The sequence below is a fragment of the Triturus cristatus genome, chromosome 4_1, assembly GCF_964204655.1.
Source record: "Triturus cristatus chromosome 4_1, aTriCri1.1, whole genome shotgun sequence".
Classification (NCBI taxonomy): Eukaryota; Metazoa; Chordata; class Amphibia; order Caudata; family Salamandridae; genus Triturus; species Triturus cristatus.
The window spans coordinates 813,523,674-813,550,436 of record NC_140585.1 but is presented as its reverse complement, the minus strand read 5'-3'; the positions used below and the strand labels follow the sequence as shown (position 1 = coordinate 813,550,436).

At 48.3% G+C, this 26,763-nt stretch overlaps 1 protein-coding gene across 1 annotated transcript in view; it reads right to left on the bottom strand.

Annotated features, from left to right (window-relative positions):
• Positions 1 to 26,763, bottom strand: part of LOC146855618 (uncharacterized) — a 79,404-nt gene that overhangs the window by 33,930 nt on the left and 18,711 nt on the right. Inside the window, exon 2 of the mRNA XM_085650628.1 lies at positions 18,016 to 18,236. Within this exon, the coding sequence (XP_085506754.1) occupies positions 18,016 to 18,206 (191 nt within the window). The 5' untranslated portion in view covers positions 18,207 to 18,236. The remainder of the gene's footprint in view (positions 1 to 18,015; positions 18,237 to 26,763) is intronic.

The following is a 26,763-nucleotide window of genomic DNA, read 5'->3' as shown; positions in this document are numbered from 1 at the left end:
TACAAACCGCACCACCAGTAACGTTGTTGTAGCAGAGATACAGTAGCTGCAACGCCGGCATGCGCGGACGCCATGCCCTCGTGAGCCGCTAATATCAAAGAAGGTCTGCAGTCCGCGTTGGGAATCAATCTGTCACCAACGTCATTAATCCTCACTAATGGGACTTTATCAGGACTTAAGCGATAATGGTAACGAGCAGGGAAACCTCTCGGTGGCTTCGTTCCCTGCTCTGTAGCAGCAATAGCTGCCAAGATGTCATCATCGATCTTACTTTTGGATCTTGTAACTGCTGCTACTAAATATGTCACCACTGCTGTTTTTGCTGCCTCGTCAGCTAGGCTGTTGCCGACAGCATGGACACCAACTCGTTGGTGACCAAGAGTGTGAATTACATTCACGAGAGGCAGACGTTCTTTAAGATATGCCACTCGAACCCAAAGCAATTTATGCTTAATAGTGCTACCTTTGGAATCATGGTAGTCATTCTGAGACCAAAAATGTAGATTGTCGTTGTAAGATTGAACACAATAAAAGGAGTCACTCACTATAAGGGTAGTGACTCGGGGATCAGCAAACTCTAGCGCTAGCACCAGAGCACGAAGCTCCGCCAACTGAGTGGTACAATCACCCAATGACTGCGTATGCACGACATCGGACTGGAATTCACCATTCACGAAAGTACCGACTACAATTGCGCAAGCCGCTGAATAGGCGTACTTTGATCCAGCTGCGGGTTGCGCAGAACCGTCAGTGTATATGACACAATGGTAATCCTCGAGCGGGCGCAAGGACAGAGGAGCCGGATGAACAAATTCATACTGCAAAAACTCCTGAGTCTGAAGTGCCGCGTCAAAGATAAAAGTGACGTCCGGCGAGGTCAAGGAAGTGGCCCATTGTATCCACCTTGGATGCAAAGCTTTAGAATTCGGTACACTTGCTTTTGTCACCACCTCAAGGGCAGGATAGGGTGTTACCACCAACATGCGTTTCCCTTGTGACAGCGCTCGTTCTTTCAGAATCGCCATCTGCACCGCCGTCAGAACCTTCTCGACAGCGGAAAAACGCAGTTCAGCTGAAGTGTACAAGTGAGATTTGTAAGCAATGGGGACGGTGTCGCCCTCATTGAACGTTAAGTATGTGAAACCAACTGCGCCGGGCACTATTCTTATGACCAGGTTAGTGTGGTTATCACGTGTCAGTAAGTATTTAGAAGCAAGAAGATCAGCTTGCAATAACTGCAATATAGCTGAATGCTCTGGCAGCCAACAAGATTTGGAAAAAGTAGGTTGTACCAAGGCATAAAGCGGCTTGATACGCTGGGCATAATCCGGGATGTAAGTTCGACCGAAATTCAGAAAACCCAGCAGAGATTGTAATTTCTTCAGTTAAGTAGGAGCACGGAGGCATGCACACTTCTCTAGAAAGTGCGGAGCCAATCCTCGACCTTCATTGTTGAGTTCGTACCCCAAGAACAACACTGTATATTCTGCAATGTGCGACATCGCAAAGTTGAATTTGTAACCGAAGTCTGCAAACAAAACAATAACGCGATCAACGCGACAAAGATGCGGGTCCAACTCGTCATCTGTGAGATAAATGTCATCCACATACGAGTACGCATCAGGGTCTATGCCCTCCAAGAGGGAAACCACGCGAGCGGCAAAGACTCCCGGGCTGTTCTTATAGCCCATTGGTAATCTTTTGAATTGTTTTTGTTTGCCACCAGAGGTGAACGCCGTCCACTCACTACTAAGAGAGGACAGGTTATGGCTGTAAAAGCCATTGGAAATGTCAAGTGTGGTTTTAAACCTTTTTCTCACGAGACTATCGACGAGAGCCGAACTGTGGGTGTTCTGTACTGCACAGGTCCGGCAATGAGAGTTTAGGTGCCGGTAATCCAAAACTACGACCCATCAGGCTTCGTCACAGTGAACAAGGGATTATTCATAGGTGACACACATGTTTCGATTACTCCTTGATATTCCAATTGTTCAAGGATCGACGCGACGTGAGGTCTAGCTTCACAACGCATGGGGTATTGGGGTTGAGGTTGGGGCGTAGTCCGCAACGGAATCTCATGGCCAGGAGACAATTTATCCCAGCCAACCTGATTTCGATATAATGCAGGTGCTTGCACCTGAGCCCATTCCCCGGTGTACTTTTTAGCTAGGACCTTAGGCACTGTGTGCGCAAAGGACGGGAGGATTACCTCCTCCCCTCTAGGAGCATCTAAAACGAAAGCCGGGGGCCAATCTGCCTCCGCCAACAGAATATCATAGGTAGTGGTCAGATTATCCCAAAAAAAAACTTGAATTGTACGTTGTATGTATGTCACCTTCAATGTGAATGACTATATTATATAGTCTATCAGAGGGAGACACTTGAGTGTCAGCAGTTTCAATATACACGAATATATCAGTTGCTGTCGCCACCAGATATGGACGCAGTGCTTGTCGCACTACTGTAACTTCCGCCTTGCTGTCTAGCAGCGTTAGCGCCCATGTCAGGTTCTGAAGCTGCGTCCGTACCATCTGAGGCATACCTCGCTGTCAGTGCAGCAACTTTCTTCTTCTGAAACGGGGGTCGTTGACGTGCAGAGTCCTCTTGCTTGCCTTTGCCGTCAGTCTGTCGGGATTGCTCACGTGCTTGCGGTGCACCCCGACTTTTGCCACCACCTCCGCCACCGGACTGTGAAGCCGATGTTTCCTGTGAAGAATGAGGAGAACGTTGTTCAGAAACCTGAAATCGATCAGGTGACTTTATAGTAGCACGATCGCGCAGATCATAAGTGCGTTCACTACCTGACTGTACTGGAGAGGCAGGACGAGACCCCTGTTTCTGTTGCTGCTTCTCCTGTTTTTTCGCCCGCCAACTTTGTTTTGGAAAATTAGGGCGTTCGTCCTTACCCGACGAGTTTGCCTTTGTCAGCTGTATTAAATCAGGATTCTTCACAGTTGGTTTAACACCTAAGGCGCTACGACCAACTTGTTTATAGGCGTTCGTGATAATTTTCGCGAATTCCCTCGGCTTGTCGTCTTCATTCACTGCGTCTAATTTATTAAGCACTTGGAATTGCATAGCATCTCCTTTGAGGTTGCCCAGTATCATGGTAGCAACCACATCGAACACACCGACAAGCCGCATTCCCAACTCAACAGCAGCCTCCGCGCCATGATTCTCCTGAACACGTTTTATAACGGAGGGCAGTACCGACAGAGACGGAGTGCCAAAGCACTTCGAGTATGTCGCTGCAAAGACCTTACCCCAGTTTTCACAATCGGCCATATGGGACTAAGTCTTTCGGCAAAGTGATGGTAAGGATCCTGTGTTTTTCCACAGGAGTCGTATGCAGATAAACCGCTTCTAACTGGTCAAATTTCTCAGCAAGCCAATAAGGGAAATCATCCCTATTTTGGGGTCGCTTGCCCACAACCGAATTAACCATAACAGGACTAATAACCACCGCGTGGTGGTCCGTCGGTTGTCCCGCAACAGCAGTAGCGACCACTTGCACGTTGCGTGACACGTACTGCACTAAAGCCCTATGTACTGTAATACGGGCAGTGTGAAGTACACGCAACTCAGCCACCGTCACCTGTAGATTGCGGGGATGAGGCGTATATCCGGCCAGTACCGGCCATGTGGCCCCTGCAATCGACAAAGGGCCCATTCTCGCCGGTATAACCACATGGGGAAGGGCGCCATTAAACCAAATGCTATGCTGCCATGCAGAAATAGGAATTTCCTGAGTCCTATAAGGCGTATAGTTGGCTGGTAGCTGCGTGGCAGTATAGGTGTGGAACGTATCATCGTCTTCACTCACCGCCGGCAAAGTAACCCAAGAGTAGAACAACTCAAACGGAAACAATGCATCAGCACTTACCACAAAAATCACAGCCATACCATCGTCCGGCTCCCCATACTGCGCCAGATGACGTTTCAGGGGTGCCCGGCTATGAGCCGGAATATCGACCGCCATTAGGACAAAAAACAGTAAATCTACAGTATATTAGTAGCACTAGGGTTCAGATTAAATAACCTTTTTAATGATCAAGCTTGAAGGAACCTATTTAGTCGAAACACAGATAGGTTAAACCGTCACTCCCGTTATCCGGAAACCAGAGTGAGGGTGTTGTGGACTAATACAAGCACTACTAAGGCGTCTCAAATCAATATACCAAACGTTAGGTCTGCCATGTTGCAGGGATTCTGCTTATGTGCAGAACTATGCGCAGGAACCCAGGCCCTCAGTGAATTGCGGTGTACCAAAAACTCACCTCAGAACCCAGAACCCCTTATCCGGCCAGCATCAGTGTCCCATTCGTTATCCGAGGTTTAGCTCGGCGGTCCCAATGTATAGACAACCCAGAACAAGCGACTTAGTATATTTCTCAGGAATTGTGGGAATCAGAAATACCTATTCTCATATCAGTCCACAACGGAACAAACAGAGACACGGTAAAAGTTTAAAGAGTTTATTTTATAAACCTCGTGTCCTAAGATGCAGCAGTTTGGCTAACATAAGCAGACAAACGATTAAAATCAAAACCATCAGCATAGTTACAATACCATAGAAAATGAAAGGAGCAATCATACTAAAATGACAGTGGATCTAAGCCACCTTCCTTTCTCTAACACACTAATAGTATTATTAGACTAATAAAAGGTCTCTAGGCTTGAATGGGGAACCCCATACCATAAAGATCAGCTCAGAGAGTTCACATCGCAGGATCAGCTAAGCTCTGCTCCTAGGAACGCTCTTCTTCCGAATCTCATGAAAACATGTAACACTGCAATATTAAAAGCACTCGACTTTCAGGTATTTGCAGCTGCGTAAATGTAAATGTAAATGTCAAGGTACTTAGAGAGCGCACTGTCACCAGACAGCCACCTTGCGGTGTCGCCTTTTGCGGTTTCCTGGCGCTGATACTCATACCGCTGTGGAACCCCTCCTGGCTTTCCCTGTGAAGTGTCCACTCCTGGGCACCCCCAGGGTGAAGCCAGGCATCCTTAGCGCTGTTGTGGCCGGTGTGGAGGCTAAGCAAGCTATTGCCCAGAGTTGCAGCGTGGGGCCCGTGATAAGAATAGGCACCGAGGCGAGAATAGACAGGTCCGAGGAAATTGAGCCCGAGCCCCGCCGAGGCAGGAATCGAACCCTGGTCCCTGGCCAGAACTCTGCTTCAGGGTCTGCCACTCTAACCATTGAGCCACACTCCTCCACGTGCATGTTATGGCTAAACTCGTGGGCCGATCAACCTGAACTCAACAACATGCACCTCCTACCGACCCAGACTGTTTCCTTACACTGTGTACAGACCAAGGTCGCTCCTCACTGTTTGGGATGTTAACAACAGACAGTTCTCATGTGAAGCAAAGTCGAGTAAGCATTTCTCAATTTAATAACATATGACTACAGTGTCATGTGCAAAAGCAGCAAAAGCGGCAAGATGGCTTTCTAACATCTAACACGGTTATGCTAACTTAGCATTGTACATATGTAGATAACGATCTTCACTACAACTCTTGAGACCCCTGGTCAACTAGGTCTAGGCAGATGCGTCACCTTGTAAAGCCCTGCGCCACATAATACCTGCAACAGTTTTCATAAAGTAGGCCCTCAGTGTGTTCACAGTGTTGTCTTTCTTGGGAGTGAGAAGACTGGAGGAGTTCGAGGCACTTGTTGGGTTTCGGTGTGTATTTGGGCCGTAAGGCACCCCGGTGTGAGGCACATGATGACTTAACGAGTTGTTGCCATTTCAAATGTCATAGTGCGTGCTCGTGAAAATTTCATAGTGCATGCTTGTAGCAGTTGCTGAGGAGGTGGCAGACTGACAAGGGGTTGTTGTATCCTTCTTAATAAACCCCCCTTTTAGTATCACAGTGTCCATACTTCTTAAAACTTTGCTTTATTTTGACACATGCTTCTTTCATGTGGCAATTAATAACAATCATAGCCAATAGGTCTCGCCTTTTGGACCCAAAGCTGTGTGGGTGACAGGCAACAGTGTGGGGGAGGTTGCCTAGGGGGAAGTACTCGAGAGAGAGAGAGAGAGTAACACTGAGCTTGGGGGAGGGATGTTCACAGCAGAGGCTCTGCTGCTGTGGCAGAGGAGTGTAACCCCCCCCCCCCCCACCTGCCAGTAGCCAAAAAAATGAAAAATAAAATCATAATAAACCTGGGTTTATTAGCATTTGTTTTTTCTCTGTAGCATCATTTCTAGAGAATGGGGCCATGTGGATGACAGGCAGCGGGGGAGTGGTAGGTGCATTGTCAGTATGCATGACGGTTTGGCCGGCCGTATCAGGACAGCAAAACAGTCATGCACACTGAGGCTGTTTCCATCTCGATTTGCGTTGCCGGGTTTTAGTCAGCAGGGAGCACACATTCAGGGTGCTCTGGCCAATCCTGATGCTGCTCTTAGCATGAGAACAGTGTCAGGATTGGCCACAGGGGATTCTGGAAGCCTGTGCCTGCAGTGCACAGAGCCAAAGAGAAACATCGGAGGGGCAGGTAATTTTTTTTTTTGGGGGTCGTCAGTCTTCCCCGGCCCCCCTTTCCACCCACCTTGAAACTTTGCAAGGAAACCGGCCGCTACTGGGTGTTTACTGGGGGAGGGGAAGAAGCACATGAGGGAGAGAGCAACACAGAATGTAGGAGCAAGGGTGTTACCCAGGGGGAGAAGCACACGAGGGAAAGAGTGACAAGGAGCAGTTATTTTTATTTTTCAGAAGGAGCAGATGCACATGAGGAAGAAAGCAATGTGTAGTGCGGGGCTGTACAGGGGTGGGGGAAACAAAGCATCAATAGATGGGGGGGTCATGAAGGCTGAGGAATGAGCAGCGACGGGTGCTGGTGATTAGGCCCATTAGGGAGCTTAGTTATGAGCCACAGGTCCTAGATCTCCAGCCTTGATGGGCCTTCTTGACTTTCCAATATTCCCTGGTTAATGACTTGAGTAGCATTGGCCAATAGCAACATCTGCTATTCACAGTAATAGGAAACCACAAGACTGTGGAAACAAATGCAGGTTTTATATCCTCTCAGTAATTAGATGGCAGAGGAGGGGAAGCTCGCAAGTTTCATAACAGACTTCAAAGCAGTCCAATAAAACGAGCCTGGCACGTGATATAGTATTTGCATTTTGCAAAGAAAAATTCGCTTTTATTAGAATATTGTCTTTCCCTGGAACCTCATTATCGTTGCACAACCAACAAGCTTCAAGAGAGCATGGAGGGGGGAGGGGGGGAGCGTTCAAGAGAAATTGATTCACATTTGAACCCCTTTACTTCCAAGCCAGTAGATCCAGAGGCGTGGCTGGTGCAGGAATTCATTCATGGTATGTTTTTTAAAGCGCCACATTATGCTCAAGACACTTCTGAGCACTGTACATTGCTCAAAGTGCCCGATGATCCCTATTCCATACAGTGCTATATGCACACTATCGCAATGGCTAAGCATGAACATGTCTTATCATAACCTAGTATGTTGTTGCCGTGCGTGTGGCGCACAATAGGAAGTCAATCTGGTCCCGCAGTACTGGCACTTGACCGGTGCCCCCTTATTGATATTCCTGCACCTCCATTACCGTCCAGACAGATTCTGAAAGTTCCTGTGAGTGCATATTTAGTGTGTGCTGCTTATGTAAATGACTGTTAATGTGATGATCTGTTTGGAGTGCTCTGGCCCATGTACAGGCAGCACAGAGACTGCAATGACATGTTTAGGATGTGCTAGCCCCTGAGCAAGACAGGGAGGAGGGCATAACCCCCGCACTTTGCCCACTCCCACAAACATGCAATCTTTCCTCATTTTGTTCCTTATTGTAAATAAGACAACGTGCACACTCATCTTGTGGTGGTCATTTGTTGGCCGCAGTTTTATTAGGAATACATGCGTATATTTGTGTACTTTGTATAACATGCCATAAATCATCCTTGGTGAACTGTCATATTTGCGTCCTCCTCATATGCATATCATTATAAATCACATTTGCCATAAATAATTTGTCCCAGCAAATTATACTGACAGTTCATTGGATAGCTTATTTGTAGGCTTGTATTGTCTCTTGACCCTTCTGGGTCGTTCCTTAGTTCGGTTAGGTTTGCCCTCTCTTTGCACGGGGGGTGTACCTTCTGTCCCAGAGTTAGGCCACAACTCGCTACCTTGTCCGACTCTTGTTGTGCCCTGCCAACCGGCAGGGGCTGAGCTGCGAGCGCCATCTCCGTTTGCTACCCCCTTTTTGTAGGCCAACTCACACAGCCGTGAGGCATTCCAAAGTGAGGGGTCCTACACAGTGCCCTTAGGCCCACTCACCCAGGCGGGAGGCATCCCAAGGTGAGTGGTCCTATTCCGGCACACCGCCCTCCGGTGTGCCTCCGTACCAACCATTATCCCAGTCGTTCTACGTCACGCCGCCAGGGAGGCTTACGTCTTCCTGCAGCTCCCCCTTCCTCCTAACGCCATTTCATCTGCAACCTGCTAAAGCCATGGCGCCCCACAGGTTGTTCCAGAAAACTCTCATGCCTTCCTCCGATAGGTGCACCCCATCTTTTGCATAGAACTCGGGGTGGCCTGTGTGTATGATCCCATGCCTGACCGTTTCCAAGCCATAGGTTCTACAGAATGTGCTCGCGGTGAGGTTCAGTTTCTTCCAGGAGTTCTCAACCGCTTTGAGATTTGGCCCCGCGCCACATTTCTGCTGAACAGCTCTGACCAAATGATGGTGGTGCCCCCGAAGGCCCTGGCTGCCTCCGTGAGATCTCTCTGTATGTTGTGGAGGAGTGCTTTCCTCCTCCGCCTGGCCAAATCGTTCCCCCCAAGTGGATAATCAAAATGTCCAGGTTCCAAGCCGCATCTGCCAGTAGGTCTGCGAGGGTCGCCGGCAGCTGGTCCCACCTCATTCCTGCTCGGCCAAACCACCATATGCAGGTGTCCACTGGCCGTCCTTCCCGCTTGTGATCTCCTTGCTGCCACCAGGATTTCATCTGTGTAATGAACGAGTGGCCCACCACCCACACCAAGCGTGGTCTCCTTTCTGTCAAGGCAATGATAAAATTGTCTCTTCGCTGCTTGACCGCGGGGGAACGCCCCCCTTTCTCCCCGGCAGCCACAGTGGGTCATAGGTGCTGGGGCCTCATATAGGTCCGGTACACCTGTGACTGCCATCTACCTACTGTCTGTATTCCGGCTTCGTTCATCCCATGTTGCACGGCAGTTGTGGCAGCCCCTATCCTAAAAGAGTGGGACCCAAAACCTGCTGTTGGAAGCCCTGCTTTGCTGAGCGTGAGGCGCATGATAGCAGTGAACTGGAACTTGCTTAGGTGGGTGCCGTCTCTATGTTTGAACAGGGGCCCTTCGCCGGCCGGTCGCACCGCCATGAAGGCAAGTAGGCCAGTAGGCAAGTAGGATGCACCGCAGACTTACTATCACCCCTATGCCAGCCTGATCCATCTTTGACTGCCTCAGTAGGATCTCTACTCCCCCAGGTTTGGGTGCTACATCCCTTGCTTGTACGCAGAGTTTTGCTGTTCCTGTCCTCGCTGACGCCACTAACTCGCTAAGGCGGAAAGCCACGAAAAAGGCGGTGGAAAATGTGGCTTTAAATAAGAGGTGCTCAAAGCTGTCCTTCGTGGTGCACCACAGGGCTCCCAGCAGTGCGCCTAGCTTTATGTAGTCAATCGGGCACCTGCTGTCCCTCCTTTGTGCCCTCTGCGCCTTTTCACCCCTTCATTGCCGCTTTGATGTAGTGGGAGGCCGCGGGGTCCTGCCCGGTCTCCAGCTTAGTGTACTGTGCCATGGCGGACAGGTGGGCTAGTGCCCATGACCTGGATTTTTGGGCGTTAAAGGCCCACTGTATGAATTGTTCAGTTGCCCTACGCGTGGCCCCCACATCGCCCAGGGCCTGGATGCCCCCTACGCGCATTACAGTGTTCACATATGTCCTTTATCTCCTAGCCGCTTCCGGGGCTAGTGCTTGGCTGACCAGCTCTGATAAGCCTACCCCGCCAGGTCCCACAGCTGGCCCAGGAAAGGGGTTATGTTCTGCTCTGCGCCCGGGCACCAGCTCCCTGAATTTCTCCATCCCTCCTCTGGACAGGGTGTCTGCAACCACGTTTTCCTCCCCTGGTATGTGGCGTGCTCTCAGGTCTATGTTGCCTTCCAACTGCAATTTAACCAGTCGGCGCATTAGTCTTAGTGTATCTGGGCACCTGGCTGTTCCTCTATTGATCGCCTGCACTACCCCCTTGTTGTCAGATCACAGTGTCAGCTTCATGCTTTGTAGTTCCTGCTTCCACTCTGTGAGTGCGACTATGATAGGGAATAACTCCAAAAAGGTAATATTGTTGGTTATGCCCACCCTGTGCCAGCTGCTGGGCCACTGACCTGCGCACCACTTTTTGCCCAGGATTGCCCCGAAACCTGTGCTGCCTGAAGCGTCTGAACAGTGCGATCTGTTTGCTAGTTACCCAGCATTCCCTCCATAGCAGCAATCCGTTAAAGTCTGTCAGGAAAGTATCCCACATTAGCAGGTCACTTTTGACTTCCGCCCCGATCCTTACGTGGTGATGCTGATGGGTAAGCCCGCACGTTAACTGGGTTAATCATCTGGCAAATGCCCTGCCTGCTGGGATTACCCTGGCTGCAAAATTCAGCTTGCCTATGAGCCTCTGGAGCTCCCTCAGTGTCGCCTTCTCGCGCCCACAGAGGCTTTTAATTTCCATCCTGAAATCTTCTACTTTTTCTGAGGGGAGCCTGGACGTCCCGGCAACCGAGTCTAGTTCTATCCCCAGAAATGTGATTGTTATTGCCGGGCCAACTGTTTTCTCTGCCGAAAGGGGGATCCCTAGCTCTTCCGCCAAGTTCATGAATGCTGCCAAAGTGTCACCGCACTCTATTGACCCTGCCGGGCCTGTGAGGAGGAAGTCATCTAGGTAATGGAGTTCCCACCCAATGGATGCCTGGCATGCAGTGCCCATTCGACAAAGGTGCTAAACATTTCAAAGTATGCACAGGATATCGCGCACCCCATCGGCATGGCCTTATCCACAAACAGTTGGTCATCCCACTGAAAACCCAACAGGTGGAAACTCGAGGGGTGGACTGGGAGTAGGCGGAAGGCGGACTTGATGTCTGCCTTTGCCATGAGAGCCCCTCGGCCTGTTGCTTTAACTAGGTCGATGGCATCATCTATTGTGGCGTAACTCACTGAACACACCTCCATGCTGATCCCGTTGTTCACCGAGGCGCCGTCGGGGAATGACGGGTGGTGTATTAGCCGGTATTGTCCCTGCTCTTTCTTAGGGACCACCCCCAGTGCGGAGATCACAACTTCCTTGCTCATGTGGGAGTGGAGGGGTCCCTCAATTCTACCCAATGACCTCTCCTTCTCCATTTTCTTTGCCACCACCCCCGGCTGCTGTAAGGCTGATTTTAGGTTTCTGGTACAGCCCGGAGGGAGGGGGCCTGAAAACAAGATGGGGAAACCCTTCTCAAAACCGTGAACTAGAATCTCAGTGTCCGTCTTGTTATGATATCTGTTGGCTAACTTGCGCAACTGGTGAGTGTTAATCGGGGACCATGCTAGCCTAAACTTCCCACACCCTGATGGCCCCCCGTGGCTTCTGGGTGCCCTTCATTGCTTCTTTTTCTCTTTCCTATCTCCCTTGCGTTCCGTCCTGTGCTTGCACCCTGCTGCCGGGTGCCCACCCACAGGAGGAGCAGATATGTTGGAACTTGCATAATGCCTCGTAGGTGCATTCGTTTGCTTCGAACTTCCAGCAGATTGCTGGTGTCCCATTAGTGCATGGTGCTTTCTATGCGCTGAACTGCTTAGTCTTTTGCCAAGGCCTCCCTTTCCCCTTGTGGGAGGACCCCCGAAAGGGCTGTTCGCTCCTCCCCACCCAAGACCTGACATCCTTAGCTACCATCATCTTATGGATAAAACCAGAGACATCTTCCTCGTTCCACTCCATCTCTGGGTGCGTTTGCATTTTTAGCCGGAAACCTTTGTCATCGCCTGGGAATTGCCTCTGTGCATTATGAATGTTGGCTTCATAAAGCAAAAGGTCGGCTGCGCAGCGCGGGAATTTCTCCACTATGATGCAGGCCATGATTCTGAATGCATCTAGCCAGTTGTCGAAGTTCCTTTCCTTGCGCTCCCTTCGCCTCTCCCTTTTATCCTCATCCTTACTTATCGCATGTTGTCAGATCCAGCCCTTCCAATTGTATTTCTAGCAGTGAGAAAATATCAATAAACTCCTTTCTCCAAATTCTCTCCTTGACCGCTAGAAGTATAAGGCTGGCTAGACCTGTGGCCCTGGTGGTCAGAGATGCTGGACCTGGTGATGGGCGTGTGTAGGGTTCCGCTGCCTGGGCTGTGGCGGGCGTGTTGCCTGGTGTGACTGAGCCCCCCCAAGCTGCCAACGGTGACCCTGTTTCACCTCTGGCCGCTCACGTGCCCTGGCCCCCTAATGAGTTCTGATGTGCCTGCCCTGGGTCTATCAGGTGCCAAGGCAACCTGGAAACCTCTTCCTCTGGCAACGCTCCTGTCGCTGACACTTCCTGCGTACCCCCCTAGCTCCCTTCTGCTTGGGCTCCCACAGCCCCCATGCCTTGCATGCCCCAACCTTTCAGCAATAGTGGTGCCATGTTTTTAAAACATTCTTGCACTATTGCACTGATGTGCTCACCACTCGCTGCTGTGTCCCTGGTCTCCCTGCTTGGTCCCGCCGCCGCCGTGTTGGCTACAGGTGGCTGGGCCTTCTTCTGGGGTGCTTTCTCAGGTGCTGCTGCTTCCGCAAGTTTGGCTGGAGCCCTCCTTTTCTTCTTGGCCGTAGGCGCCCCGCTGCCGTTCCGCTGTTGGCTGCTTGTCCCTTCGTCGGCGGCATACAACAGATGGGGCTGGAGCCAATCGTTGCCGTGGACCTCCGATGCTGCCCGGATCTTTCTCAGCAGGTCACCGAGATCCTCCTGCTGCCGTGTATTCCCTCTCTTTGCCATTCTTTTGTGCTGCTGGTGAAATCCCCAAGGCAGGGTGCTGCCGCCTGATGTATGCACCAAGTGGGGGTGATTGAGGTCACTGAAGCGGAGTGCTGCCGCCAACCAATGCACCAATACCCGATCTGATAGCCGGGGTGGGGTGCTGCCACCATCTTTCTGCACCAAAGCACGTTTGATTATCCCCTGGACTATCTTGTTGCCAGGAGACGCTGGTTTACTGTTCAAATATCCCGCCAGCCATCTGCACCTTCGCTATGGGCGCGTGCCTGTTACCCCGAGCGTGCAGTAAAGTGGAGGATCAGCTCATGCGACTTAATGCATTTTCCTTTCAGCGCGCTGAGCGCATTAACGTCATCGCAGGGGACCGCCCTGGGCCCGCCGTGGCAGCAAGTCCGCGTATTTAACAGGCAGTCGATTAGTTGGTGGTCCGTTAATTACGTTTTTGGAGCTTAAGGACCCGGTCTATTCCGGCAGGTGCACTACTCTGCCCAACAGCTTATTGTATGTGCCTGTCCCTTTAATAGATTATGACACAAAGTTTCCTCCTGCCTCCGTGCCCACCCGCTATCGGGCGCCCGCTCGCCGCCGCTGGATCAGCTGCTTCGGTGGGAGGTCTGATGTGGGAGGTCTGATGTGGCTGGGAAGGAGTTCCCCTTTTGTGTCCGTCTCCCGCTCTGGCGTACTGCCGCCCGGTCCCGCTCGAAGCCTGGCAACCGCGCGGGAGGCCCTCCGGTGAGCGGTGCATAGAAACGCTTGCACTTGCCCACCTACAGGCGCCGGGTTGGCACACGGTTGTCTTTGTCCTTGATTCAGCCCCCTTGACGGCCTAGGTTCAGTCCGCTTCAGTGGCCTCCGTTTGGCATAGGGGAGCTGGGCCCGGTCGTCCTCTTCTTCCACTGCAGGACAGCATGGACGGGAGCTTCTGTTGCATCGCAAACCAAGTGGAGCCGGGGTGGGCACCCGGTCGTCCTCTATCCCTGATGCAGCGGCGGCCCACAAGCAGGAGTTCCGCTTCGATGGTTCCATCCCAGGCGCCGTAAGGGGTCCGCTGCTTGTCCCGATAGCTTCCGTGATGCAGCCACGGCGGTTGGTCCCTGACGAGCCCAAGGACAGCAGTTCGCCCAGCACTCAGACAGGGCTTCGCCTTAAAACAGGTAAACAAAACTTCCTCGCAGACGCTGCTCCCCAGCTCCAGGCGATAGGAGCTTACCTGGGGGAGCAGCGCTTATATCCCCCCCACCACTTTCCCGCCCAACTCGCGGTTTCCCCTCATTGGGGGGTTTGTAGGGCGCCCGGGCCCCCATTGGCCGGGTGACCGGCGCCTCTCTGGCAGCCGCAGCAGGGGGGGTGCGGGTGCTTTTGTGCTCTGTTGGCGCTTCCAGGCGCCGAGAACTTGTTCTGTTTGGGGGCTCTGCGTCGGTTATGGCGGCGGCCCTCGATGCCCCCGTTGGGGGCGGCCTCTGCGAGTAATGCTGGAGTAGGCGGGGCTGTAGAGTGAGAGCCAATGCGCGGTGGAGGCAGGGGCGTGGATAACAGAGGAGCAGAGTTAGGGGCATTGTAAAAATAAAAACAATGAAAAAATAATAATAAACGGCCAAGGGTGGGGGGCAAAAAAGGCACAGCCGGGGGAGAAAAGGAAAAGCGGCACACGAGGGCAGGGAGAGAAACACACAATGGAGAAAATAACACGGTATGCAGGGGCTGAGGCAGTATGGAGGGCAGAAGCACATGAGAAAGAGAGCAAGACGCACGTGAGGGAGAGAGCAACACAATGATATGGATATTTGAGAGGGAGAGAGCTGGAAAACACGTATATACTCTCATGGAGTGCTTAACTAAGAAGAATAATGAAGTTACCAAAAGTGAGCAGTGGAAAATTCAAGTAAAGCATCAGGTAAAGAGGCCATGCTCCAGGGACAAGCACAAGAAGCAAGAAGATAGACAAGAAAAGCCATGGAATAAGAAGCAAGGAAATAGGAGTGACAATAAAGTCAACCAATGGTAATCAACAGGTGAATTTTAAGCCCACTTAAGGTCTTGGTAAGCCCACAGTCGGTCTTTCCCAACCAGACAACCTGCGCTTTCTGGCAAGCAAGAAGAGTGAAGTGAAAAAGAAAATGTGCCAAATGGTATGGCCCACAGTCCCTAATTTGAAATACTTAGAGAACATAAATCCATTAATTATAACTCTTTCCTTCGAATAAGTGCTTGTAGCATGGAATGAAATGATGTATCCCATTTGGTCCGCACAAAGGACCCACCGCTCACTCCAGTCTACACATGTCAGCAGTGATGATTTCCTGCTGCAAGATGGCCGACGCAATAACCAGAGGTGGGGAAATCCCACTGCCTGCTACCCTGCCAAACTACTGGCACTACTGGGCTTCAATGTGCTTGGGTGCAGGAGATGTTGAGGTGGGGGATAGTGGGTGCGATGGGTGTTATCAAAGAGGTATAGGGGTCCAAAAGGGAATGGTTTGATTGGCAGAATGAAGGAAGGGCCTTGAGAGTTCCAGGTATAGGGCTCTATTCTTTGCCTGGGGGGCCTTAAAGTGAGGGTCAGCGTCCAGTCGGGGCAGTCTACCTCTGGACCTGTTTTTTTCAACTTTACTGGTTTTGCCCTTGATGAAGCTCGGGGATTTTCTAAAAATGAAATAAAGTTATGTATCATGATACTTCCCAATCCTAGACAACCCTAAATACAACAGGATGCGTTTGATAGGAAAGTGGAACTTCCTATAGAAAAAAAAAGACTGAAGCCGCTTCTTGGGAAAATTGTATTTAAAAAATAAACTAGCCAGTTCTGCTACTTCACAAAAATATATGTCCTCCCAAACAGCTTTTGATAAAAGGGTGTCATCAAAAATCATCAAATGTATGTCAGTAGGTGGTCAAAATGTACCACTTAGATGTTCTTATGGACAGAGCAAGCACATGGAACAAAAACCAGAAATGAAAGAAGGATTCAACATTTATTTTAAAAAGGTCAATTTTTTCAAAATCTTCTAATGCGCTGGGTTAGCTGATTGCTAATTACGAAGGAGTTCTATTTTTTAAATTAGGACTGCAAAATATTTTACAAGAATACATCTGAAAATACACTAAGGTAACCTATTTCTTTATTATCTGAGAAAAAACATCTAATGGCTGATTATATTTCATAACAGACATGCCAAATGTATTATATATTACATTAAGGCAGATTTTTACATTTGTTCAAAGAAAAAACAATTGTTTCATTGTGTTCATTGTGCTGCACAATATTGCTTTTTGTACCCAGATAAGATACCATATAGTCCAAAGCCTGTGTAATTTTAGTAAATTCCAGCATGTCAATCAATTAATCACTGGCTTCCATTTTATATTTACCTAACTTCACACTACCAAATCTCCCACTCCCATGTTTATATCATTGAAGGTGCTACAGGCCAAGCTTGTCACACGTTTGTTGACGGGTTGGTATGAGACTTTTTGACGATGGTCTTCAGTTTTCTCCAACTGCACCGAAACTGCATTCCAGGGTCACCTTCATCTCCTATGGCTGCGTTTAAAATTGCCATGAAAGGGACAGCTGTGGCATGTGGTTTGTCCTATCTGTGCAGAGAATGGCAGGACAGACAGAAAGACAATGACGGGAGTGATTTCAAGCCATCACTGGAGGGGAAACAGCCTTTACACTGCGGCTCGAACCACGCTGTGCCTTAACAGAGCAGACCCTACCACGGATGCATCTCTACAATGCATTCCTTTATCACGCAACTCGTTACAATGACTTGCCTTAAGGAAAGCGTTGTTGGTTTCATATTGGATTTTAAGTCCAACACTTTTTTTTGCTGTTGCACAGACTGGAGTTGGAAAAATAAATTATACTATTCCAACTCCAGTGCTTTCCCAAAGGTAGTCATTATAACGACCTGCGTGGTAACGGAATGCGTTGTAAAGACACATTTGTTGTTTGGCAGTCGCGGCTGGGCTGACTCGTGGGTGGGGGGGGGGGGGGTCATGCTGGTTCACGGGGGGAGGCGGGGGTGTTTAGTTTAAATTAAAAAATGTAAAAAAAACTTACCTTACCGGGTCCCGCGCCACCTCAGCTCCTGGCGGGGTACCGCGTTTTCCTGCTGAACAGGAAGCAGTCACAGGCAGGCTCCCTCCCCAAAGCCAATCACAACGCTGCAAATGCAGAGTGTGCATGACTGGTTTGGTCAGCCCCAGAGGGCTGACCAAACAGTCAGGGCCCACAGCCTTGGGCAAGCCACTCCTCCCTGACCCGCCCGCCCACAACCAGGCATACCCTTCTGCTTTCTCACAGTGCGAGAAGCAGAAACATAAAATGGTATTTCAAATACCATTTTATGTTTCTGTTTCTCGCACTGCGAGAAAGCAGTGGGGCCACGCTCCTCCGCCCTAATGGAGGAGCCGTCCCTGTTGTACGGACCACGTTATTAAGGCAGACATGTTTAACGCCTGCGTGGATCGACATGCAACCTCACTAGAGAGGTGTGGGGGTCATTGTGAAGGATGAGCTAGGCTTGGAGCATTGCAGATTCAAGAGGAGATGCTTGGATTTCTCAAGGACTGGAAAATGGCCAAAAAGAGTGAGAAACGCCATGGGGAACTGAGGCCACGGTGGTGCAGAAGGGCAGAAAGAGGGAGACACCTTTCCAAGACAGGAAACGGATGGCTGCAGGAGACAGACTGACAGCTGGTAAAGATGGTGGTGAAGCTGCACTGGGTGTGATACAGAGACCGGGAATGAGGGCGCGACCCAGAGAACGAAAGGGCATCTGGTGTGGTGTCAGGCAGGGAAGACAGAAGGAGCCCAGTCACCCTCAGGAAGAGTGGATGACCAACACAGCAGGAATCCAGTCTGATGCATCCATTAATTTCATATATGGCCCAACTGCTCACAGGTATCTATAATCAAGAAATTAGTAAACCAACGGAGAACAAAAGCTTGATAGACCAATGGATATTAATGAAGACTTTATGTATCTGTCCAGGTCTAGAACACCCACCTGAGTGATGGCGGGGCGTGTCGGGGTGCGCAAAGCTGCGACCGTGGTAGCTGGGCTCTGTTCATGCTCAGGGTACTGTTCCTCTTCAGGAAGTAGTCGATAATGGTTGCCAGCGAGACATCAGCTTCCTTGATGGGTTCCCTGCTGGTACTGCTGCCGATTACCGGAAGCTGTGGCTCTGTGGTTGGCATGTTAGTATTTTTTGAGTGCTGTTCAACGTTCTGAAATGGCAAATGAGGATGTAATTAGAGCATTAAGGGCATCTTGCTCTGGTAAAAGCATAAGCAACTGACCTAAGGTATGCTCAAGTGCACATCACCTAATACTTTATTGAGAAGGATAGTGCTCTCTGGATTGATTGAGATCACAATTAATAACCACCAAAATGACAAAGCAAACAAATGCAACAAATTTACTTTTTAGCTGACTCTCGGTCTAGTTTTTTTGAAAATGTGTGTTTTACCCTGGAAGCAAATTGATCAGCTGTTAAAAAACTGTTTTTCTCCCTGTATGTTCTTTCTTTCTGCCTTGCGTAGCACATACACAAACCACCCATGTCTTTTAGGTTTGTTTTGACTCTCTTCTGCCTATTGTTGCTCCCAGTGCAGGAAAACAGTCAAATATTACAACCTGCCAGCCTACTGCATCGTATCCTTGAAATTAGAGTGAGACAGACATCAATATTAAACTAAAATACAGGACGCCAACATGCTTTTAAAGTTTACATGCAACGGTAGCCATTTTTGATGTCAAGTTCTGGTTCTTTTTGGCTAGTAACTGGTTGGATTTTGTCATGTTTTCAAAGTGCAATATTTTAATTAATGTTTGTACCAGGGGACTTTCCCAGTTGTTTTCTTGTACTGGATGCACAGGTTTATCAGCTTCTGATGGTTTGTCATTCATTAGCCGATGATACCTTTGAGACACATGATGTGCAATATATGTTATCTTGTTCTGAATGTTTAATATGCAAATTGGTGAGAGGATATGAGGTGGCAATTGTTAGGAAACTGTCTAGATTTAGTATGACCTCAAGACTAAGAAGCTTCCAAAAGATGTATGGCATATCTTTCCATATTTTAGGATGCACCTTCAATTTGCTGTTCTGCTCTTATCCTATGCTTGCCATGGAAACTAAAAGCAGGCAATCTGAGTCCGCAATCACAATTCTTGGGAAGACTGATGCTGCTGGATCTCAAGTGAGCATGCCATGACTGCATACAGAGTTGTCTCTTTTTAATCTTGATTAACTTTAACTAAACATAATGAGAAAGGCCTTAATTTTTAAGGTTAGACAACCGACAGCTTTTATCTGTCTTGCTGTCTTCATCTAATCAAAATAAGTCATAAAAATAGATATCTAAAGGAGTATTGGGCCAGCCCTCTTCATAAATTTGTCCCCAAGTGCCACTCCCAGTTTGCTTCAACCAATGTCTGTAAACAGCTTGGGGCAATGGGTCAGCCCAGGTCAGCCATTGCCTGCATTACACAGTCTGGGACAGTATTTGTCTGATCACATGTGCACGTTCGACTAAAATCACTGTACTTCAGAGCCAGGGCTTCACTTTTCAGTTGGCTCCTTTCATTTATTTTTTAAAGATTGTGTTTATTTGTCTATTGTTTAAATTTTTATTTCCATGGCATATGCTAGGAAACATATAAGGAATGTTTGCTTAGACCTGACCTATTATCTTTGCCCATGAGTGCTACAATCTGTTGTAAAGGAAACAAGAGTAGCAACTTCTTTTATATCCATGGTTTCAAAAAGCAGCGGTTTTGCTGTTGTGCCATTTAATGTACCTTTATTCATTGAGCACAAATGAATGAATGTGATAATGCGATGCTTCCTCTGTCAGGATGGGACTTCTGGACAGATGTACTAAGCTGTTGCTTCACCATTGCATGTGCAAGAGTTTTAGTGAGATTTACTAAGCCGCGCACAGTCACCTTTCTAAGCAAACACAGAGAAAACCCAAGGGAGCACAAGTCGCTGCCTTGTGTTACTCTGCTTTTGGGAAGGCGTTCCATGGGTGGAGCATGGTATACCCATGTATCCACCCATGGATTTTAACGCAATGCCAGATGTACTAGGGGTAGTAAACCTGGGATTGCTTCAGAATGGTACGCCTCCCAAACAGAGGTGCAACTGGAGAAAATATCTTCATTTCTCCTTGTTATTTCCTCTTTCTTTGTGTGCTGCAAAATGCCTCTAAGGTTTGTTTTTGTGCAGGAAGTATCTTTTACTGCACAAAAACAACTCTGCCTGTGGCGCACGGGTGCCTGCGTTGGAATTAGGCAGAGCTCAGTGTGCCAGCGCAGAGAGAGAGCAGGAATAGTCATCTCTGTGTAGATATGGCGCATTCCTGCTTCTCCCTGTCACGAAGCGCAGCATTGCAGGTTGTCTTCCTGTGTTGCATTTTGTGACATTTTGTTAAATCCGGTCCTGTGTCTACACCTCGTTAGATACCGTTGTCTCTGTTGGTGCTTTCACACATTGAACTTTCTTACTGGTATATAAACACTTAAGTCCATAGTGTAAACATATCTCACCCTATTTAGTTCAGGCTATGGTGTATTGATACTATGCGATGGGCAGCTTTTTGTTTGAAAACTAGAAGGAAGAACTCCTCTATCTGTGATGTTATGCAGTTCAGCACAACAGCGCCGAGGCTTCCACTCTCTTGTGCCGTCGCCATCTTGGCATAGATACTTTTGTGCTTTTCGAGCTGCTCATCTATTCGATCGGGGGCTTGGGCAATGTTTTGCTGTGTCTGCAAACATCCTTCAGCCAGTTAATCGCTGAGAAAACGTGTTCCCCCGCATGAATACCCACAGGCTGTGATGTCAGTTGCTGGCCTGCATGTACCAGCATGCCCCTAATGGTTAGTCATTGAAGGAATTCCAAGCTGCACTGGAAAATCTCCCATCCTACACTCTCCACTTGTGCATTTCCCTTTTCACATGCACGTTAAAGAGTATTATACAAGATACAGATTTCATACATTACCCTCCTCCATCCCCACCTTCTAATAACCTTACCTTCAGCAGGCAAAGCCATGCTCACTCCTTCATTTCCTGTCCTCTTCTCGTGTCCCCTAAATGCAATGTTTGGGGTTCTCTGTTTATGCAGTAACCCCAGCCTGTCTGCCTTATGGCCTAGCCCAAGCTCTGTTGTTCCCCAGGGAGGACAGGGAGCATTTATTGAATTCTAATTACTCCTCAGTGTCGACTCTAAGAACTACAAGCGGTGTTTACCATAACAAACTGAAAAACATATTGCTGATCCCTTTCATTTCATTCCATAACAATCTAATATCTGATTCCCTCACATTTCCAAACCTGGGTAAGTGTAACCATGAGCCAATGAAAGGCATTTTAAAGTTACTATGCTACCCATGCCCCCGCCTGTAGAGCAATCAGAACACATTCCAAAAGCATCAGAAAGATGAAGGGATAAACCAACAATCATGAGGAAAAGACATGAATGAAGAGGCATGGCATGCATCAAGCCCTGAACCCTAGCAGACTCTGGCAGCGGGGATATGGGAGCAGTTGCATTCCAAAATATAAACCACGAAGATAATCAACCTGCAATAATAGGCTCCACGTACTCGTCGAAGAGCGCCCACGTAGTGGGGTATAGAAAAGCCACATCTATTTACCTTGATAATATTGTGCAAATAAGTATATTGGGGCAATCTGACACTTGAAAGTCAAACTTTTGCCTCCACACCCTGGGAGTGAGAGGAGGAACAAAATCAACACCACTGAGCACCGCAGTGAAGAATTTGCAAAGCTCCAGCTCCCGGCGCAGGACTCGCGGCCAGGCAAGTCGCACACCTTTCAAGGGAACGCAGACTGCAAACCCATGACCTCTGGTTCACCAGCCAAGATGGCAATTAATGCAGCACAACAGCATGCAAAGCGGTTAAAGTCCCTATGGCCAGCTTGAACTTCACCTAAGAGATCACGGCTAACCAGTGCTAATCCTGCATTACGCAAGTTAGGGACTAGGAAGGAGAGGATCATCTCAACACCCCTGTGGCTGTGTACAGCAGAAATTAGAGATCCCTAGTCCGACACAAAAAGAGGTCACACATCCAGGCCCTTCAGCAGTTACTACTTGTTGTCACAAAGATTTAGACTAACCTCTCCAGGTCCTTGTTTTGCAAACGGGCCCAAACTTTTAATTTCATCCAGATAGGAAACCAGTTCTTAAGCGATGCAAGCACATACGACTGTGATCAAGGAGGGACCATCTCACTGCTTCTGTCTCGTTACTAAACCATTTACAATTTGGATTCAGCCATTATCGCTCTCCAGAAAGCGCGCTTCTTGGGGTCACTGGCTACCTCCCAAGGATTTTCCATTATACATTCTCCTGTCCATGACCTTGTGGACCAGTGTGAAGTTGCTTGCTACTCCAGGGAAAAGAAGATAAAAAGCAATGATGGCCCGGACGCACAGCGGTTAACACTGAGGTGCGTGCAGGGGAAAAATTGCCAATTTGCACAGCTACTAGCACGTGTTCTGCACAACCCGATTTTAAGCATTTTAAAATTGTTTTACTGTTGCTGCTTTCATACTTTCGTCGTATTCCCTACCTGCCCTTCGCTCCCTGGTCCGCCGCGGTTGCTCCTGTTTGTGTGGAGGGAGACTTGGGCTAGAACTCACAATTTGGCGCGGACGCCATCTTGGGGGGGAAAGGTTGGCGGTCCAGTCACTCGCTACTCCAGGGAAAAGAAGATAAAAAGCAATGATGGCCCGGATGCGCAGCGGGCGCGCCGGTGGCGCGCCTAAGGCAAGCCCGTCTGCGCCCGTCCACGCCCATCCGGGGCCAGGGGCTAGGGCCCCTGTAAAAACAACGAGGATTAGTTATTCTAGGGAAGATCTGTACAGACACAATATATTTAATGAAAATAACTGTGAAACTGGATGGGATTTCTCAACAGGCATGCCCATAGCCAGAGATTGCAAATACTGCAAACAAAGATGGTTTACTCCTCACAGTACAGAAAAGACAAATAAGGCACCAAGGAGGTCAGAAATAAGTCAGAACTAGGACTGTGGATTAATCAATAACAGATGTCTACCTTAACACACAATTGAACAAGGCATATTACTAGAAGACACAACATTAGATGCCCTATTTGTTACGGAAAGCTGGCTCAAGGAGCATTCCTCCACTAATATAGTAATGGCAGTACCGCCAGGCTACGAGTTACACAGGCTGGATAGGATGGGCCAGATAGGAGGAGGATCAGCCATCATTGTGAAAAAGGAGCACAAATGTACAACGGAACAACTGGCTCTGAAAGGCTTTGAATGCCTCCTATTCTCAATACATTGGTCTCCAACTTTCACGCTATCAGGCCTATTAATCTATCGGCCTCCGGTTCCTTATGGGGAGCTCCTAGAAGAGCTACTTGACGCGTTGGCCAGCCTACTACTAAAAAAAACTCACATTACGATACTTGGATACCTGAATCTTCACATGGAGGATAAAAGCCACCCAACCATAAAGAGACAACTATCAGACTTAGAAAGTCTACAACTGACTCAGCTGGTAGAAACAGCTACACACAGTAAAGGCCACACCCTGGATGTGATAATTTCCAATGACCCCGATCTCACAGTAGCCATTCCTGTTCCAGTGCCTTGGTCGGACCATTATTTAATTCCCTTCAAGGTACGAAAGTCAGGAAATGAGCACAGAGACATCACACTTAAGAATCAGGTAATGAAAAGACGCTGGGATAAGATCAACCCGGGCGTTTGTGGGGACATCTTAACAAGCACTACAAATTCATATTCAGAGACACCAGGGTCAACTGAAGAAGCCTGCTCACAATGGGAATCCCGGATCACGCACTCTCTAAACATAGTAGCACCTATGACCACCCACAAGCACAGAACTAGAACCAGAGCAGAAGGATGGTTTAATTCCCAGTTATTGGAGCAAAATAAAAGAGTGTAAAAATTTCGAAAGAGAGTGGAGAAAAAGCTATGATCACCAACTCAAAACAAAGTATAAATCAGCTATCAGAAAGTATCATAATAACATCAAAATGAGTAAGCCAAATTTTTCGAGGAGAAAATCAGGGGGGCACAGAACTCAGCAAGGGAACTTTTCTCAATAATCAAAACCTTGACCAATTCATCCATCGATAGTGGCCCATCCGAACCTTCAGAGGAGAGGTGCAATAACCTAGCCTCATATTTCCTTTCGAAGGTGACAGATATTTATAGTGGCTTCAAAACGGATGGAGACCTCATAATAGAGGGGGAGCAAGCACATGTAGTAGCCTCCTCACAACAGGTTATTACTAATTTCCCGAAGATGGAAAAGAAGGATCTAGAAATCTTACTAGACACGGTGAAGTCTGGTTCACCCCTGGACCCAGCACCTCCACATATTCTCAAAATAGTAGCACCCATTACTGCACCCATTTTAATGAAGATCATGAACTAATCACTAGAAACAAGCACAGTCCCATCGGCCTGGAAACCTGCTGTGATAAAGCTGCTGTTAAAAAAAGCAAACACAGATCAATCACAACCAGTAATCTATCGCCCTATCTCCCTGCTACCATATGTTGGTAAGCTATTGGAAAAACATGTCAATAAGAATGTGTCAGAATTCCTAGAGGCCAATCACTGCCTCCACCACACACAGATGGGCTTCAGGGCACAACACAGTACAGAAACTTCCTTGCTGGTAGTAGTGAAGGAGTTAAAACAGTCACTGGACATAGGAAAACCTGCCGCATTGCTCTTACTAGATTTGAGCGCTGCCTTTGATACGGTGGATCATTGTTTATTGTGCAGAAGGCGGCTCACAGATAATGGAGTAAAGGGCTCGGCACTCAAATGGTTGACTGCATTCCTGAGTGATCGTTCATTTCAAGTAAAAGAAAACAACATCCTTTCCAAAACCATGTCTCTGAAGGGTGGAGTCCCACAGGGCTTCTCACTGATTCCAACACTTTTTAATGTTTATGTGGAACCACTTTCCAAAGTTGGATTGGAATTTGATATTTCCATGATTTCTTATGCCAACGATACCCAGCTTTTCATCTCCCTTGACCCAAAATAAAGCAGGGATGGTGAGAGATTATCCTCCTGCCTGGTCAAGGTAAAAGAATAGATGACTGCAAGCTGCTTAAAGTTAAATGGAGATAAAACTGAGCTATTGCTCATTGGAAACAAGGCAATACCGAGATCTATAATAAATTGGCCGGCATGCTTAGGTAATCCACCTACCCCGGCTGAAACAGTAAAAAACTTGGGGTTCTGGCTAGAAACAGATCTTTCTATGAGCTCACAGGCCAATAAGGTCACAGCAACCTGCTTCGGACTTCTTAGAAGTCTACGAACATTTTTAGACAATATACCCACCAAACTAAGGAAAACAGTGATCCACTCGCTGGTAACCTCGCAACTGGACTACGGAAATTCACTGTTCCTGGGGGCACCTAAATATGTCACCCAGAAATTGCAGATAGCCCAGAATGCTGCCACGAGAATACTGTGTAACATCTCGGCACGGGAATCAGTAAAAAAAAGCACCTACAAAAACTACACTGGCTCCCAGTGGAGGCCAGAATAAAATTGAAAGTACTAGTCATAACTCACAGAGCACGACACAAAGTGCCAAAAAAAGTAAGAAACCTAATCTCCCCCTATATTCCAAAGAGGCAGCTGCGATCCAGCAGAAGAACGGCTAAAACAGACCAGGGTCAGGAGGGAAAAATGAGGAAGAAGATCTTTCTCCCACTTGGCTCCCAAATTATGGAATTTCCTACCACTGGAGTTCAGGCAGATAGAGGGGGAGTTACAATTCCGCAATAAGATCAAAACATGGCTGTTTACGCAATATCTTTAAGGCACAACCTGCCCAAACTCAGTACCTGACTGCTTAGCGCTGGGAAGCCCAAGGGTAGCCATGCGCTTTATAAGTTCATAATAATAATAAAAGTCTTAAGACTACCAGCAAGGCTTTACTTAAATGGACACCTAAATCAAAGCGTTGGTGAATCTCAACTATAAGTCTATATCGCCATCTTTTACTATAAGCGTGGCCCCTATTCAGTCTGGCTAGATTGAGCGTTAGCACCTTCAGATATCATCATGCAAATGGTATTAAGAGAGTACCTCAAACAAAGAATACTGTGGCACATGACAGTACCAACGGAAAGCAACAGTTCAGTCCTTGGACGTTGCACACCTACTGGTTAATTCCTTGGCTTTCGCGTGGCATAAATGCAGAACTATTTGCACACTGCCCAGGCGTGCTTGTGTGTACGTAGGTATTTGAGATGATATAATTCGTCCTCTTAGAAACCACCCGTCTTCTGCTCATTCTACAAGTATTCTACGGTCAGCTGAGGGTCCAGGCTTCAAATGTTCACTACTACTTCCGGAACAGTGTGCTAGCAGGCAAACAATAGTGGCCTGCCCTGACAGTCTCCTGCCACTTGGCCCTCCTGGTGCAAACGGTGGCACGAGCAGTAGCGGCTCCTGGAGGGAGTGCTGCAGGGCTGGACGGGGGAGGGGCAGGGTGGGGGTAGTCAACTCCGGCATACGGCCGAACGGAGGTAAGTAAATAAATAAATAAATAAAACAAATGGCGATACAGCGTGTGCAATGTAATTAGCTTTATTTATTTATTTATGTACTTACCTCCGTTATGACGTATGTCAGAGTTTACGACACCCCACCCCGCCCCACAGCACTCCTGCTTAAGAT